Here is a 16886-nt window from a genome sequence, read left to right on the forward strand (position 1 = left end):
TGTAAGACAAACTGGAAAAATTGTTCTGTTGTTCAGTGGAATATACCATGTCTGATATATTAAAAACTTTGTTCCATAGAATTATTTCTGATTATATATACACACACATATCATGGCATGCTTCTTCCATAAGACTGTACCATACAGAACACCATATGTCAGTGACGGTGTGCTCCCATCCACAAGGCCCTGCCGTATGCTTGATGTCTTAAGGGTGAATTTCATGAGAGCTGACTGCACCCCCAGGCTTACAGACGGCAGATGATATATTTCAGATATAGATGCTTTAATTCATGAAAGAAGTGATTGCACCTTGAGTCTTACACTTGTTGCGTTCTTTTATCTGAATTACTTCATACGAAAATAGGAGATATTTGTTGTTTCCTAAAATTCTCGTTAAATGGCATTTCTCTTTTAGAATAAATTGTCAGAGGTAGCCAGTGCCACCCATGGAAGACATCATCCATTACTGAAAAATATACGGACTCTCAAATATTTTCTCATTGAAGCTAAAGTAGTCAAAAATATTTCTGCGAATTCGGGTAGTTTTCTTCTTTGCATGTGGAGAGCTGTAGTCTTCACCGGCTGTGCCTACCGTAGTCACATTGTTCTTTAAGTACGCTCGAATAATAAGTTTATATACTTTCTATATAAAGTACACTGTCCTATTAGTTGAATTCCCAAGGACTAATTCTGATGTCTCTTCATGTGTAAGGCAAGATGATCAGAACGAGAGAAGCAGCGGCCACAGGCTACACACTTAAATGGCTTGGCGCCTGTGTGTTTGCGGTAGTGCCTTGTCAACTCATCAGAACGGGCAAATCGCCAATCACAGCCCTCCCAGGCACATTTATACGGTTTCTCACCTGCCAGAAAAAATAAATGTCAACAATCAGTACAATTGCTGTAATTAATGTAACAATAAGATGGGTATAGACATTACATCACAGAGACAGGAATGCTCATTGTTGCAGTGTAATTTAAATACTTCACTTTTTGTTGTTTCTCTCAACGGCCTTTTAGGATAGGGCTACGCGATGTCTTTGGCCACGACACAAGTCGCACAGCCAAAGATCGCTGTGTCACGCTGTCTGCATCACAGGTAATAAAAGTGAATGTGGTCGCTTTGTGACACCAAAGTTGACACAACGTAACACAACTGTCGCAAGAAGTCCAACAGGTTTGGATTCTTTGCAATTTGTCTCGGGAGCTTGCGGGTGGCAGAGTGACCACATTCACATTTATTACCTACAATGCAGCCAACACAACACAGCAATCTTTGGCCGTGTGACATGTCTTGCGGCCAAAGTAGCCGTGTATCCCTAGCCTTAGCACGTTTTCGGTAATCTGTCTTAAAAACACATCTACAAGGCTATGTGTAATTTAGAAAACTTTTTGTATTGCTTTATTAAAAGGAAGCAACTTTGCAAATAGTCCGGAAGCTTCTATGCAGTCCAATGTGTCTTTAGGCTCGGTTCACACGACCTATTTTCAGACGTAAACGAGGCGTATTATGCCTCGTTTTACGTCTGAAAATAGGGCTACAATACGTCGGCAAACATCTGCCCATTCATTGTACTGTGCAGACAACCTGTCATTTACGCGTCGTCGTTTGACAGCTGTCAAACGACGACGCGTAAAAATACAGCCTCGTCAAAAGAAGTGCAGGACACTTCTTTCAGACGTAATTTGAGCCGTTCTTCATTGAACTCAATGAAGCACAGCTCAAAATTTGCGGCTGTCAGAGAAGCCTCGCAAAATGCGAGGAGGAGCATTTACGTCTGAAACGAGGCAGCTGTTTTCTCCTGAAAACAGTCTGTCTTTTCAGACGTAAAGGCCTGCTACCGTGTGCACATACCCTTATGGTTACATACCACAAACAAACCCTGTGTATAGTCTGATCGTGCAGTCTGAGGCTGGGTTCACACGACCTATTTTCAGACGTAAAAGAGGCGTATTATGCCTCGTTTTACGTCTGAAAATAGGGCTGCAATACGTCGGCAAACATCTGCCCATTCATTTGAATGGGTTTGCCGACGTACTGTGCAGACAACCTGTAATTTACGCGTCGTCGTTTGACATCTGTCAAACGACGACGCGTAAATGGACTGCCTCGGCAAAGAAGTGCAGGGCACTTCTTTGCCACGTAATTTGAGCTGTTCTTCATTGAACTCAATGAAGCACAGCTCAAGATTTACGAGCGTCTCAGAGCGTCTCAGACGCCTCGTAAATTACGAGGAGGAGCATTTACGTGTGAAACGAGGCAGCTGTAAACAGTCTGTCTTTTCACACGTAAATGCCTCTCATCGTGTGAACATACCCTTAGGCTGGGTTCACACAACCTATTTTCAGGCATAAACGAGGCGTTTTACGCCTCGAATTACGCCTGAAAAGACGGCTCCAATACGTCGGCAAACATCTGCCCATTGCTTTCAATGGGTTTGCTGATGTACTGTGCCGACGACCTTTAATTTTACGCGTCGCTGTCAAAAGACGGCGCGTAAAATTACAACCTCGGCAAAGAAGTGCAGGACACTTCTTGGGACGTAATTTGAGACGTTTTCCATTGAATCCAATGAAGAACAGCTCCAAATTACGGCCGTAATTGACGCCTCGCAAAACGCGAGTACGAGCAATTACGTCTGAAATGCAGGAGCTGTTTTCTCCTGAAAACAGCTCCGTAATTTCAGCCGTAATTGTCGATATCGTGTGCACATACCCTTAGGGTATGTTCACACGGCTTATTTACGGACGTAATTTGGGCGTTTTACGCCTGCAATTACGTCCGAAAATACGGCTTGAAAGAGCTGACAAACATCTGCCCATTGAAAGCAATGGGCTGACGTTTGTCTGTTCACACGAGGCATATATTTACGCGTCGCTGTCAAAAGACGGCGTGTAAATAGACGCCCGGGCCAAAGAAGTGTCCTGTCACTTCTTCAGACGTAAATGGAGCCGTTTTCCATGGACTCCATGGAAAACCAGCTCCAGTTACGTCCGTAATGGACGCGGTGTTCAAGCGCCTGCACATGCCGTTACGGCTGAAATGACGGGGCTGTTTTCTCCTGAAAACAGCCCCGTAATTTCGGCCGTTACGGACGCTGTCGTGTGAACATACCCTTAGGGTATGTTCACACGGCTTATTTATGGACGTAATTCGGGCGTTTTACGCCTCGATTTACGTCCGAAAATGCACCTCGAAAGCATTGGCAAAAATCTGCCCATTCATTAGAATGGTCTTACGATGTTCTGTGCACACGGTCGTTTTTTTACGCCCCGCTGTCAAAAGGCGGGCGTAAAAAAGACGCCCGCATCAAAGAAGTGCCTGTCAATTCTTCAGACGTAAATGGAGCCGTTTTCCATTGTCTCCATGGAAAAACAGCTCCATTTACGTCCGTAACGGACGCAGCGAAATAGCGCCTCAACATGCCATTACGGCTGAAATTACAGTGCTGTTTTCTCCTGAAAACAGCCCGGTAATTTCAGCCGTTACGGACGCTGCCGTGTGAACATACCCTTAGGGTATGTTCACACGCTTAACAAAAAACGCCTGAAAAATTTGAAGCTGAGAATGAAATTTGGAGCTTCTTTTGAGGCTTCTTTTCAGACGTTTTATGAGGCGTTTTTCATAGTGTTCAATGGAAAATCAGCTCCAAAAAACGCCTCAAGAAGTGACATGCTACTTCTTTTTACGGAGCGTCTTTTTACGCTCCGTTTTTTTGACAGCGAGGCGTAAAATAAAGGCTCGCGGGAGCAGCACATCGTAATTCCCATTGAAAGCAATGGGCAGATGTTTGTAGGCGTATTAGGGGCGTTTTTTCAGTCGTAATTCGAGGCATAAAAAACGCCTCCATTACGTCTGAAAAGAGGTCGTGTGCACATACCCTTAGGCTGTGTTCACACAGAGTTTTTTGCAGGAGGAAAACTGCTCCAGACGATTTTTGCACAGTGGTTTGGCAAAAACTCGTCAAAACACTCGTCAAGGTGTTTTTTTTACCCTTTCTGACTGATTGAAATGGGGTTTTGGAGGCGGAAATCACCTCAAGATGGGTCATGTCGCTTCTTTTTACCGCGACGCGTTTTTTTTACTCGCGGTAAAAAAACTTGTTCAACTCCCATTGAAATCAATGGGAGGCATTTTCTGGCGTTTTTTTACGAGTTTTGCGGAGCGGTTTTCGCGCCAAAAACTCGTCAAAAAACTCTGTGTGAACAGGGCCTTATAGAAAGGCAAAAATTAGAGCAAATATTATACATTGTAGCAGTAAATAAATTACTTGATTGAATAATCCTAGGATGTGTAATCTATGAAGGTCTGACCGCTGGGTCAACAACCTATCGCTGGAAGGAAGTGGTTAAAAGTTTTTCTGGTATCACAGCTCAGACTAAGGGCACGTTCAGACGTGGCGGAATTTTTCCGCTGCAAATGTTGGTGCAGATTTGGGGCAATTACGCAACGAATCTGCACCAGCATTTGCATATTTGACAGATAATTCAGACATTGCAGTAATACAGCGGACTTGCCAAAGATTTCAGTTTTTGCATTGCAAAGGCTGGAATCCGCAGTGAAATTCCGCTTCTTCTCCGCAATGGAAAGTGCATGCTGCGGAGGGAAAAATCTGCACCGCAGCCTAATTTCCACAAAGTAATTTTCACTAACTATCCTAAAAATGTATAGAAAGAAATGAAAAAAAAATGACTCCTGCAGAATTCCGCTCCGGAGTGTCTGCAGCAGAATTCCACAGCAATTCCGCCACGCCTGAATGTGCCCTTAGGCTTCATTCACATGAATGTGTTAGGGTTCTATACAATCTCATTGTTATAATATGCCACCATGCAAGGCTATAGGGTTATACTGTACCTTCATATGTATGTCTCTAATTCGCATGCGTTATCAGATGCCATATTAACCCTTTCAGGACCAAGGTAATTTTGGCCCCTGAGGACCAGCCCATTTTTACAAATCTGACTGGTAATTTTATGTGGTAATAACTCTGGAATGCTTTTGCCTATCCAAGCGATTCTGAGATTGTTTTCTCATGACATATTGTACCTTATGGTAGTGGAAACATTTTGTCAATAAATTCATAGCTTATTTGTGAAAAATACCAAAATTTTAAGAAAATTTTCAAAAATTATAATTTTTCTAATTTTAAATGTATCTACTTGTAAAACAGATAGTAATACCACACAAAATTGTTGCTAATTAACATCCCCCATATGTCTACTTTATAATTGCATTGTTTTTTTAACCTTATTTTATTTTTCTAGGACGTTACAAGGCTTAGAACTTTAGCAGCAATTTCTCACATTTTCAAGAAAATGTCAAAAGGCTATTTTTCAAGGACCAGTTCAGTTCTGAAGTGGCTTTAAGGGCCTTATGTACTAGATACCAAAAACAAATAGTTTCCACAGCACTGGACTGCAGGTGGGTGCACGCCTCAATTGGACCTGGTTCACGGTCCTCAATATCAGGCAGACAAAAAATGGACAGAGGCAGCACTTCCTAAGTGCTGACTCTGCCTCTAAGTGCTGGGAAGTGCTGCCTCTGTCCATTTTATGTACTAGATAGACCCCCATAAATTACCCTATTTTAAAAACTGCACCCCTCAAAGTATTCAAAACAGCATTCAGAAAGTTTTTGTTTTTTTTACTTGAAGACCTGCAGCACTGATATACTAGGTACCTAGGTAGTATAACGTGTTATAAAATGTCAGTGTGACGTTGACAGTCACACTGACAGGAAGCCTATGAGGACCAGCTGGTACTCATAGGCTTCCATGAATGGCAGACCCAGAGGCCGTTGTATCACCTCGGTTTTGCCATGCAACCGACGGCAGCACCCGCAATTGGTCCCCGGGAAAGTTTGTTGTAGCAACAAACTTTCCAGTTTGTTGCTACAAAACACTTTCCCTGCGATCACATGATCGGGACCTGAACCAATCAGGTCCTGATCATGTCTCAGGGACCAGAGGCAGGGGTTGACAGCACGATCTGGGTGTCCCCGCTACTCTGAGACTCCCGGATCGCGCTTCTAACACCAACTGTAAATTCATGTCGGCGCTGCACAGAGTCCAGCAAGTGCCAACGTAAATTTACTGTGGGCAGTCAGGAAGCAGTTAATAACGGTGATCATATTCTCTTTAGCCAAACCAATCGGTTCGGCTATCAGAGAACAGGTTGCTGGGGAGCCGGGGACACTGACACCGCCAGCGTCAGAGCGATCTCCCCAGCGCTATGCTGGCAGAAGCAGAGGTCTGCAGATTCCCGTCCTCGCTGCACGGGGTATATGCGGATAGGACGTGAATCTACAGATTGTCGGCGTGAAAGGGTTAAGGAGGCATAAACATGCATGCTCAAATCAGCTGAACATACAGGTTTTCTAAGAGGATAAGTGACGGACAGCTATAATAATGCTTATCTCTGGGGGGGAAAAAAGATTGGGCATGTTGAAATCCAACCTATTTTGTTTAGCCAGCTTAACATAGTGCCAACGTTATTAAAGGGGTTTACCCATCTTGGACGTTTATGGCATATCCACAGGATATGCCATAAAAGTCTGATAGATGCGGGTCCCACCTCTGGGACTCGCACCTTTCTCTAGAACGGGGGCCACTAAACCCGGTTCTCGCTTACTCGGCCCCACTACCTACCGGCCACTTCCTGGTTAGGTGGTCGGGATTTACGGAAACAGCCAAGTGCTCGCTGAGCTACGCTGTTTCCGTAACCCTCATAGAAGTAAATGGGAGTTACTGAAACAGTGTAGCACGGTGAGCTACGCTGTTTTCGGATCTCGGTAGCTGCAGAAATAGTGAAGTTCGCCATGCTATGCTGTTTCCGGAACTGCCATTCACTTCTATGGAAGTTACGGAAAAAGCATAGCTCAGTGAGCTTCGCTGTTTCCATAACTCCGACTACCTAAACAGGATGTGGTCGGGAGGCAGCGAGAGCCGACTAAACTAGAACAGGGTTTGGGGGCCCGATTCTTGAGATAGGTGCGTGTCCCAGGGGTGGGACCCGCATCTATCTCACTTTTACGGCATATCCTGTGGATATGCCATAAATGTCCAAGATGGGAAAACTGTTATTATAAGTGCATCTAGTTAAAACGATTATCCTGCTGTGATGATCTGGAGGAAGGTAAAATAACCCCCAAAAGAGATAGGTGCCAATTGTCCAGATAAAATCACTGAATCAACAACCCATCTCTATCAATCTAGTACATACAATATGTAATATTTATTTCCGAAAAGGCAACCAGACCCCTTTTAAAATATTTAAACAAAGTTTTATATTTTCACTGCTCTCTCAGTAAAGAATTATTAAATTCTCTGAACCCACTCAATTTCTGCTATGTCTTTCTTCTACACTGGTGCCCAAACTATACACGATGAAGATTTACTAAATCTTAAACCAGGCAGTCTGAAGATGCGCCAAATTTATTCAGCTTTATTAATTTGGGGGACTTGCTAGATACTTTTCTATTCCTTAAACCAACTCTTGGTTGGGTTAGTTTTCATTTAGACCGAAGGTCAATTTATGAACGTTTTCTCTTTATTGAAATCTCATCCACTATACTGCTACTGTAATACTTTGCAATGTTGCGTTCACATGTGAGAAATAAAGAAACTGCCTGAATTAGAAATTTGGAGTTATGGGTGGGCTTGTCCGGGCTTGGGTAAGCGGGGCTTGGTTACGATTATTACTCTGCCTATCATTGCTTCATTAGTAGCGCTTTCTACTTATATCCACTAAAATTAATTGCCATTTCCTGAGGAACCATAATTATGATGCCGGTTTTTGGATATTGAAAGCTGCAACTTTTGTACTAACTACTGCCTACTCCGGAGTTGTACCTGCCAGTACAACTATCTTAGGTGAGTGCATCTGCCATCTTGCATTCTATTTACCTTACCTATCAGGTTTTTCTCTTTCCAGACATTATTAGCATACGTAAACCTCTAAAGAAACATCCGCTATTGAAGGAATGTAGAAATAAAATTAGGTGTGATTTTACACCCTTGGTATTAGTCCAGGCAGGGACAACTATATAATTTCTGACAACTGTGGGTGAGAGAGGTTTCAATAATAATAATAATAATAATAATAATAATAATAATAATAATAGCCCAGCGTTATGTGGGTTACACCACTTACTTGCTATTTGTTCTCCGCTCCAGTTTTTCTCTGCCTGGTTAGCCTGAACATTTTAGGGAAAATATTGGCTAGCTTAGCCCAGGTTTTAAGGATCTATTAATACATTTGTAATTTTGGCGTTTTAATTAGTTTTCTCTACTGTAATACTCTGCGGATTTTCCGCAATATAATCAGTTGTGGAGAATCCGCAGTTATTCCAAGTGTGTACATATCCTAAAAATGACATAAAAATTTCAGAAATAGTAGCTAGACCTACAAAAAAATGTATGTATTATATACTTTCAAAGCTTTTGAATTTTGTTTGACCAAGAGTACACAGTCACACATAGGCATTATAAAGAACCTTGTTCAAAACATAATGAAAGTATATTATATTTATTATGTTTACCGGCTTGTGATGTTGTTATAACTATTTCTAACGGCTTATGCCTCATTTACACTTCCATGTGAATTTTGGTCCATAATACAGTGTGCAATATGGAATATACTGCCACCATATTGCAGTTAGTACTGTGTTTTTACAGAGGAATATGGTGTGCTGCATTATACGACATCCGATTAACCCATTCCTGACGCAGCCATTTTCTCAAGCCATCCTCCATGGCACCACAGGAGGTAGAACCCCGCCTTTAATATGGACAGGAAAAAGCACAGGAGGTTAAATATCCCCTCCCCAATATTCTTCCTGTCCCTATGGGAAATGAAGAGGATACTACCGTCTCTGGGCTGTTAGCAGGGATGACTAGTGAACTAACCATCGACCATGCAGTGGGGGTTTGGGCCTACCTGTTTCCTTTGCTGCTCCCATTCTTTCATGTTTCCGGGACCTGTCGCAACTTGCGGATCCGGTAATGCAGAGGTTGGCTGTGGCTGCAGTCCTCTTCAGAGCTCCTTAGTCATGCTACTTCCATCTTAAGAAGTAGCAATGACACCTCCAGGCCTAGCATGCATTCCACTGTGAAACATGCAGGCGGCTTCACTTCTGGTTGGCATCATGATGCACTTCCGATTTTAGTGGCGTCGCCCAAAAAAACATGGCAGCGTCCACCGTTAGCCACCAGGGGGAGGATTCACATGGAGTCTCCTTTCCATGAAAGGGGAAAGGAGCCAAACAGGCCTGCAGGACGTTAATCAATTCTTCCTCCTTCTGGATTGTCAGACTTTCTCCACACTAATCCGAGTCACCTGGTTTAAAGGTCTCCTGACAGAGGGTCTCGGTATTAAGGTAGGATCTCTGCTACTGACAACTTTTTTTGTTTGGCCTAAAGCTGTTTCCTTGGGCGGAATAATCCGACCCTGAAATCCGGTTCTTCTGAGTGGCTTCTGCACCTGTATGTTTTCTCTGGGGGGTGTATTTCTTTGTATACTATGTGGACTTATTATGGTTTATCATTTTGTATTTCTAAGATTCCCAATACCGCAAATATGCTATATGCACTAAAAAGTTTATCTTCAAGTAAGAAGGTTTTATGTCAGATGTGTACAGAAAAGGTTATCAGGGAAGAGCTGCCATCTTTATTGTATGAAATTAAGGGGATGGTCAAACGGGATACCATCCTCTCTGGAATGCTTTTCTCAGACTTACATCCCTAATCCCCCTCCCACACCTAAACGCAAAATCATGGTGTAAAAGGATTCAAGTTCGGAAGGTGGCAGTTATATACCCTCTGCTTCAGGAGGTGTACTAGAGGAAGTCTGCACTCCTCAAAAAGAAGAGAAATATTACATCTCCTCTGAATTTATGGATGACCTGTTATTGGCAGTGAGAAGCACTATGGGGGTTGAAGAGGTTCAGGAAACACGTTCAGTCCAGGACGAAATGTTTGCGGGTTTGGGAACCCAGAAAAAACAATTTATTTATTTTTATACATAAAAACCTCAAAGTGCTCGTTGAGGACGAATCGTAATTTCCAGAGAAATGGATCTCTATGCCCCAGGAAATTAGGGAAAGGTTTCCCCTGGAATAGGAATAAATTAAGTCCTGGGCTGAAATAGCAAAAATTTACATCCATGTGACTAAGGTGGAAAATAAAGACTATTCTCCCATTTGAAGACTCCTCCCAGCTAAAATCCTCTAGAAAGAAAGGCTGACCGTGTCCTTAAAAAATCCTGGAAGGCTGCCTCTGCCTTAGTACAAATGAATATCGGTGCCACCTGTGTGGCCAGATCCATGTTTAGATGGCTGAACCAACTGGAAGTTCACCTTAGAGGAGGGACTCCAAGGGAAGACATTATAGCATCAATTCCCCTTCTCTCTAAAGCCACAGGTTTTTTTGTGAGATGCCTCTGCTGAATCCATAAAAAATTCTTCTAGAGTGGGAGTACTCTCCAACACCACAACAAGAGCCTTGTGACTAAAAATGTGGTCTGGTGATCCTTTATTTTTTTTAAAAATCAACTCTGTGCCATACCTTTTCAGGCAGAATATGTGTTCGGTCTAGATATTTATATAATTTAGGAGAAGGCATCTGACAAAAAAAACCCTTCCTGAACTTAAGGCCTTGAAAAAGTAAACAACTTTTTCGTCCCTATTGAAGTCCACAACAGAGTTATAGAGGCAAGGATAAATTAGGCAGATGGAGTTGCCCAAATGGTGGAAGAGGAAGGAACATCTTCCATAACCAAAACAAACCCAATCAAGATAGACAATGAGGTGTAGGAGGCAGAATTTAAAAAAATGCTATCCTCATTGGGAGAAAATGACCTTCAACAAGTGGATTCCAAACTCTATACTGGAAGGATTCAAATTAGAATTCTCTTCCTATTCTCTGAAGAAAATTATTATAACCAAATCTTCCATCTCTTACTCTTCAAGCATTTCTGTCAGAAGGTCAACATAAATTACTGGCCATGAAATTAATATCTCCAGTAGCCATCGGAGAGAGCGGTCACGGCCACTACTCAGGCCTCTTCTTGGTCCAGAAACCCAATCGTACTTACAGAATAATTATAAATTTCAAACGATTAAACGAATTTGTAGAATATTACAAATTCAAAATGGAATCAATAAAATAGACATTCCTCTTGTGGCGACAGACTTCATGATGGCAACAACAGATATTCAGGATGCATATTATCATATTCTAATACATTAAATATACAGAAAGTTCCTGAGGTTTGCAGTTCAACAATTCCGAGAGATTTACCATTATCAATTCAATGCAATCCCATTTGGAATTTCTTCTGCCTTTACCTTTGTGAAAATACTTGGTGCAGAAGTGGTGGCCTATCTCGAAAATTTAGGGATAAACATCATCCCATATCTGGATGACCTCCTTCTAGTAGCACTTTGTTCAGTGATACTTACAGATCACATACAGCTCACTTCTCAAACACTCAATTTCGGCTGGATCATCAAGAGGGAAAAATCTGATATTTTCCCAGAGAGACAGAAAGAAAGAATTTTTGGGAATTATGTTAGACTCCCACAAATAAAACTGCCTCCAAGAGGAAAAAATACCAAATTCAGGTGTCAAAGACAAGTCTCAATAAGAGAATCAGTGCTGGGGTCAATGACCTCATGTATTCAAGCTGTTTCATGGTCTCAGGCTCACTCCAGAAATCTCCAGACCTTGATTCTGTCAAAATGGAGAAGATCAATCTAATTCTGATCACTTCCCTATGGCCAAAAATGGCCTGTACAATCTCCTGACCAGTGTGAAGAGAACATATCCTTGGATTTTACCAACACTCCCGGCTCTTCTTCATTAGAGACTAATCCTACATTCAGATCTGCAAAAATTCCATTTAGCGGCCTGGCTTCTGAGGGCCTGATACCAAAAGCCAGAGGATTATCGTAAGAACTCATAAAAAAGCCTACAAAAAAAAGTAGGAAAGAGGTCACTAATGCCATCTATGGAAAGTCTGGAAAAAATTATTGTCCTGGTGTGGTAAACCTTTCCCTGACATTCATCATCGGAAAATTGCATAAATATTAGATTTGAGAAATGACTAAAACTGGCACCTTAAAAGTTCCGCCCTTAGTGATTTCTTTGATCAACATCTGGCCTCACATAGATGGATAAAAAGATTCTTCATGGCAGCATCTAGACTATCTCCCAGACCTTCTGGTTTTCTTCCCCCATGGGATTTGAACTTGGTGTTGAGATGTTTGAACCTCCTTTTAAACCTCTATATATCTGTAACATAAATCAACTTGGAAGGCAGCTTTCTTAGTAGCTATAACCACCGCTAGAAGGGTAGGAGAAATACAGGCCCTCTCTATCAGAGATCCTTTTCTCAGAATACTAGATGATAGGATTATCTTTCATCCAGATCCCACCTTCTTTCCCAAAGTAGTTTCCAACTTCCACATGTCCCAAGACATAATACTATCTACTTTTTGTCAAAATCCAACGAACAAGAAGAAAGAGTTCTACACACTGGACATTCGCAGAATTATTCTACAATATCTAGAATCCACAAATTCCAGTAGGAAAAAGCTCAAACTTTTTATTCAATTCAGTGGTCCTAACAAGGGAAAGAAGGTGGCTAAAAATTCACTTGCAAACTGGATAAAAAAGGCTATATGTGTATCCTATCAGAATCTTCACATGTCTCCTCCAGTAAATTTAAAGGCCTATTCTACACGCTATATTTCTCTTTCCTGGGCAGAAAGAGCTGATGCATCTATTAAAAAGATCTGCAAAGCAGCATCTTGGTCATCTGTTCACACTTTCACAAAACACTACAGATTAAAAGGGGTTTTCTGGTCATGGGACGTTTTTTCATACTGATGACCTATCCGCAAGATAGGTCAGCAGTATGTGATTGGTGAGGTCTGACACCCAGACCCCGCACCGATCATTTGTTCCAGTTGAATCCGGCACCTGGAGATATACAGTGTTCGTGGCAGAGCTGCAGCATTGAAGCTTCTGGCTCCGAACGCTGTATAACTCCTGGTGCCGGAGGCTCCCGTTGCCAGAACAGCGGATCGGTGCGGGGTCCGGGTGTCGGACCCCCACCGATCACAAACTGATGACCTATATTGGTCATAGGTTATCAGTATGAATAAACACCCCATGACCAGAAAACCCCTTTCAATCTGGTTTCCATCTGGGATATTTCCTTTGGCAGGAAGGTTCCCCAAGCTGTAGTCCCCCCCCCCCCCCCAAACCATATACTGTATATCTGTGAATTCTCCTTTTGTGCTGTCATGGAGGGTGCCTTGAGAAAACAGAATTAGACTTACCAGTAATTCAGTTTCTAGTAAAACCTTCATAACAACGCCCGTATACCCCCCCTCTTATTTAGGTTGTTGGAACATGTCTTAAGGTACCATACATGGTTAGTGGATATACACTGAAGAGGAATACTGGGGAGGGGCTATGGATAGGTCATCAGCATATGAACGCTGCGGGTCCAACTCCCAGACCCCGCACCAATCAGCTGCTCCGGCTGCCTGCGGGCACCGGATGTTATTGCACAGTATGCAGTGTACTGAGCAGGAAGCAGTTGGCTCCGTACACTGCATAGCAGCCATGCTGCAGAACTGCAGCTCTGCTCCTATTCCAGCATGGATGTCCGGTGCCCAGAGATAGCCAGAGCAACTGATCAGTGCGGGGTCGGACCAGCTTCGATGATATACTGATGAACATAGGTCATCAGTTGTCCGGTAGTGGAAAGCCCCTTTAATGCGTTAAGAGTCAAGATAAAGATGGCTACATCTGTATAATATACTAGGAAACGGAAAACAATATTTGTGGGATGGGAAAAAACAGCGATTCCTCCATTGTTTTTTTAGTTTCCTTTTTTACGCTGTTCACTGTGCAATAAAAACGACATGTTAACTTTTTTCTGCGGTTCAATATGATTACGGCGATACCAAATGTATATTGTTTTTTTAAATATTTATACTTTTACAAGTAAAAAACTAATTTTTAAAAGTAAAATAACTATTTTTTGTTGCGGAATGAGCTGTTGTTTTTAAATGGTACCATTTTGGGGTACATGCGAGTTTTTGATCACTTTTTATTATTTTTTTTTGTGGAAGATCAGGTGACCAAAAAATAGCGAAATCACCATGCCATGCCAACCATTGGTATTCCGCAATCGCATCGCGGGGGGAGTAGGTGGTTTTCAGAGGGGGTTGCCCCCTCTTTCTAATGCCTTAGATGCCCCGGTCGCTAGGGATCCCGCTCATTAAAGTGAAGTGTCGGCTGCAACATACAGTCAAGACCCACTTTGTATGGAGAGGGCTCACCCCGTGAGCCCACGCCATACTTCCCCTAACCGGCTATGATGTAAGTATACGTCATACGTCAGGAATGGGTTAAAAATACTACATACTAAAAAATATGAAGTGCGAGCAGGAAAACGACCATGCAAAATATCAGAGGTGAGATCACAATCATAGCTTTACATTCTGCACCAGTTCCATACGGTAAAAATATGTAGCCAGCACAGGCAAGTGTGAATGAGAGCCTCGCAAGACCTTACCCCCTATGCCTCTAAACACTGGGGGGCTTTATTAGCTGTTAACTGACCAGTGAGCAGGACAGGAGAGAAGAACCTTCCATCACCTCCTGTAAGAAGCTCCAATCATTATTTATGTGCATGGGATAAGGGAAGAACAACAAACTTAACTGCCTTAGAATGCAGGGTGTCACATAAAAGCTTAGTTCGTAAGGCTGGATTCACACACAGCTGTTTGCTGCGTTTTTGTGCATTTTTCGTGGCGTTTTTAATGCAGTTTTTTGCTGCATTTTTTATGCGTTTTTTAGTGCAGCCAGTTGTTACATTAAATTCTATAGTAAAATATCAAATTCACTACACATAACTGTGTTTGGGTTTGTGGCGTTTTTGAGGCAATTTAGTGGTCAGTGGCATTTTTTTTTTCCAAAGGCTGCATGCTTTCAGTATGGTGTTGTTTTTAGTCATTTTTCCCATAGCCTTCTCTATAGGACTTTGAAAAATGGCGGACAAAAACATGAACAAAATGACACCAAACGAAAAACATCACCAAAACCACCACTAAAAATGCCTTAAACGCATGTTTCATTTTAATAACACCAGTGTTTTTAGAAGCCTTTTTTGATGCAGTTTAAAACGCCTGAAAAATTCTGTGTGAAGGAGGCCTTAAACTTCACTTTACAGGTGACATATTTCTTAAAAACCCTTCAGCATTCTTTACAGATGAGAACATCAGGAAACATCTGTATTTTTTGGGCATACTTCCCAAGCAGTACACGGTATGTAATGTATGTAATGTATGTAAGTGTAATATGCAGAATATTCACTATGGCACAAAGTATTCGGTGCAGCTACTGAACAACGCTAGGTTGTACCTGGCATAGTTCATCACCACATATCTGCAAGGGGGAGTGTCACAAAACTATTCTACATCAATGTGTAATTTGAAAGCGATTTCCCCATTTTTCTAAACAATTAAGAAAATTATGCAGTTGTCTGAAAAAGTGACTGTGGTTGGAAAGGGCAAATTTATATATTTTCAATGAACCAATGGCAAAAGGCTTTCAAAGGAGTAATTTAGTAAGCACTGTACACCAGTTTTCTGGCATAGAATAATCAAAATTTGCATAAAAACTAAGTTTTGAAGGGGCTTTTGTATTTTTGCGCCGTCTACATCACTTTAAAAAAAAAATAATAATTTAAAAAAAATAAAAAAATAAAATAAAATGTGGGTGTGGCTTAGTGGGAGGTGGCGTGGTCATTTACAGCTTGACAAATTCATTATTATTTTACACCAGGAAGTGGCATAAAATATAGCAGGTTTACACCACCTCGGAGCTGGCATAATTTTCCATTTCTGGTGCACGCTAAATTAGGCGAATTTCACTCCAGTGCTCTTTATATTAAGACTGGCGTATTACACATCTGCCACATAGTTTTTCTTATGTGCCAAAGTGCCCACTACAAATGTACCTTTGCAGATAGGCTATTCCCCTATGTGCATGCTATCTAAACTGAAGTCTAGCAACATTTTATAATGTTATGTCAAACATGCACCATCATTTTATATAATATTCCACATGGGTTTTTCGCAAAATCAAAAATTATCACCACTGGATAGGTGATAATTTTATGATCACTGGGGGTTCCACCATTCCCCCCCCCCCACCCATCTTGGGAATAAGGGTCCCAAACTCCCAGATCCTCTCACTGCTTGACTGCTGTGAGGGGAACATTGAATGGAGCAGCGGTCCAACACGCACACTGCCGCCCCATTCAAAGTCTATGGGAATTTATGGGTGCAGTGAGGAGGACTCAGGGTTTTGGGACCCCAGTTCTCATGATTGGTAGGGATCCCAGTGGGGGGTGGCACCCAGCGATCACAAAATTGTCACCTATTCTGTGGATAGGTGATAAGTTATGATTCTGCTAAAATCCCTCAACAAAGTCTCAACAATCCTATTTACTATTGGATTTGGATTGGATTTTATAAATCCAAATTTACTTGCAATATTGTGTTAGTAGGTACCAACATTAAGGGGTTAACATTATGGAATTCTTAAACCTATTTCTATCTTCAGAAGGATAGCAGGGCCTGCCAAAGTATTGTCTGCCAGAATCTAAAAAGGTCAGGCTCAGGCTTAAAACAATGGCCACTGAATCAAAAAAGGGACAGCACTTATTGTGTCAGATTCTGGCACACTTCATGCAACGACATGGAAGGACTACCTCAAACAATAGAGCATATCTTTACCATATCTTTTTATTCCCACTAACTGAGTCCAGAAAATGTATGTTTTCCCCGTCTAGTACATATATTT

General features: G+C 41.9%; 1 protein-coding gene across 1 annotated transcript in view; it reads right to left on the reverse strand.

Moving 5' to 3' along the window:
* Positions 1-687: 687 nt before the first annotated feature.
* Positions 688-16886, reverse strand: part of LOC142658658 (Krueppel-like factor 5) — an 88934-nt gene continuing 72735 nt past the window's right edge. Inside the window, exon 4 of the mRNA XM_075834250.1 lies at positions 688-866. Within this exon, the coding sequence (XP_075690365.1) occupies positions 688-866 (179 nt within the window). The remainder of the gene's footprint in view (positions 867-16886) is intronic.

Source organism: Rhinoderma darwinii, chromosome 8 (genome assembly GCF_050947455.1).
Source record: "Rhinoderma darwinii isolate aRhiDar2 chromosome 8, aRhiDar2.hap1, whole genome shotgun sequence".
NCBI lineage: Eukaryota > Metazoa > Chordata > Amphibia > Anura > Rhinodermatidae > Rhinoderma > Rhinoderma darwinii.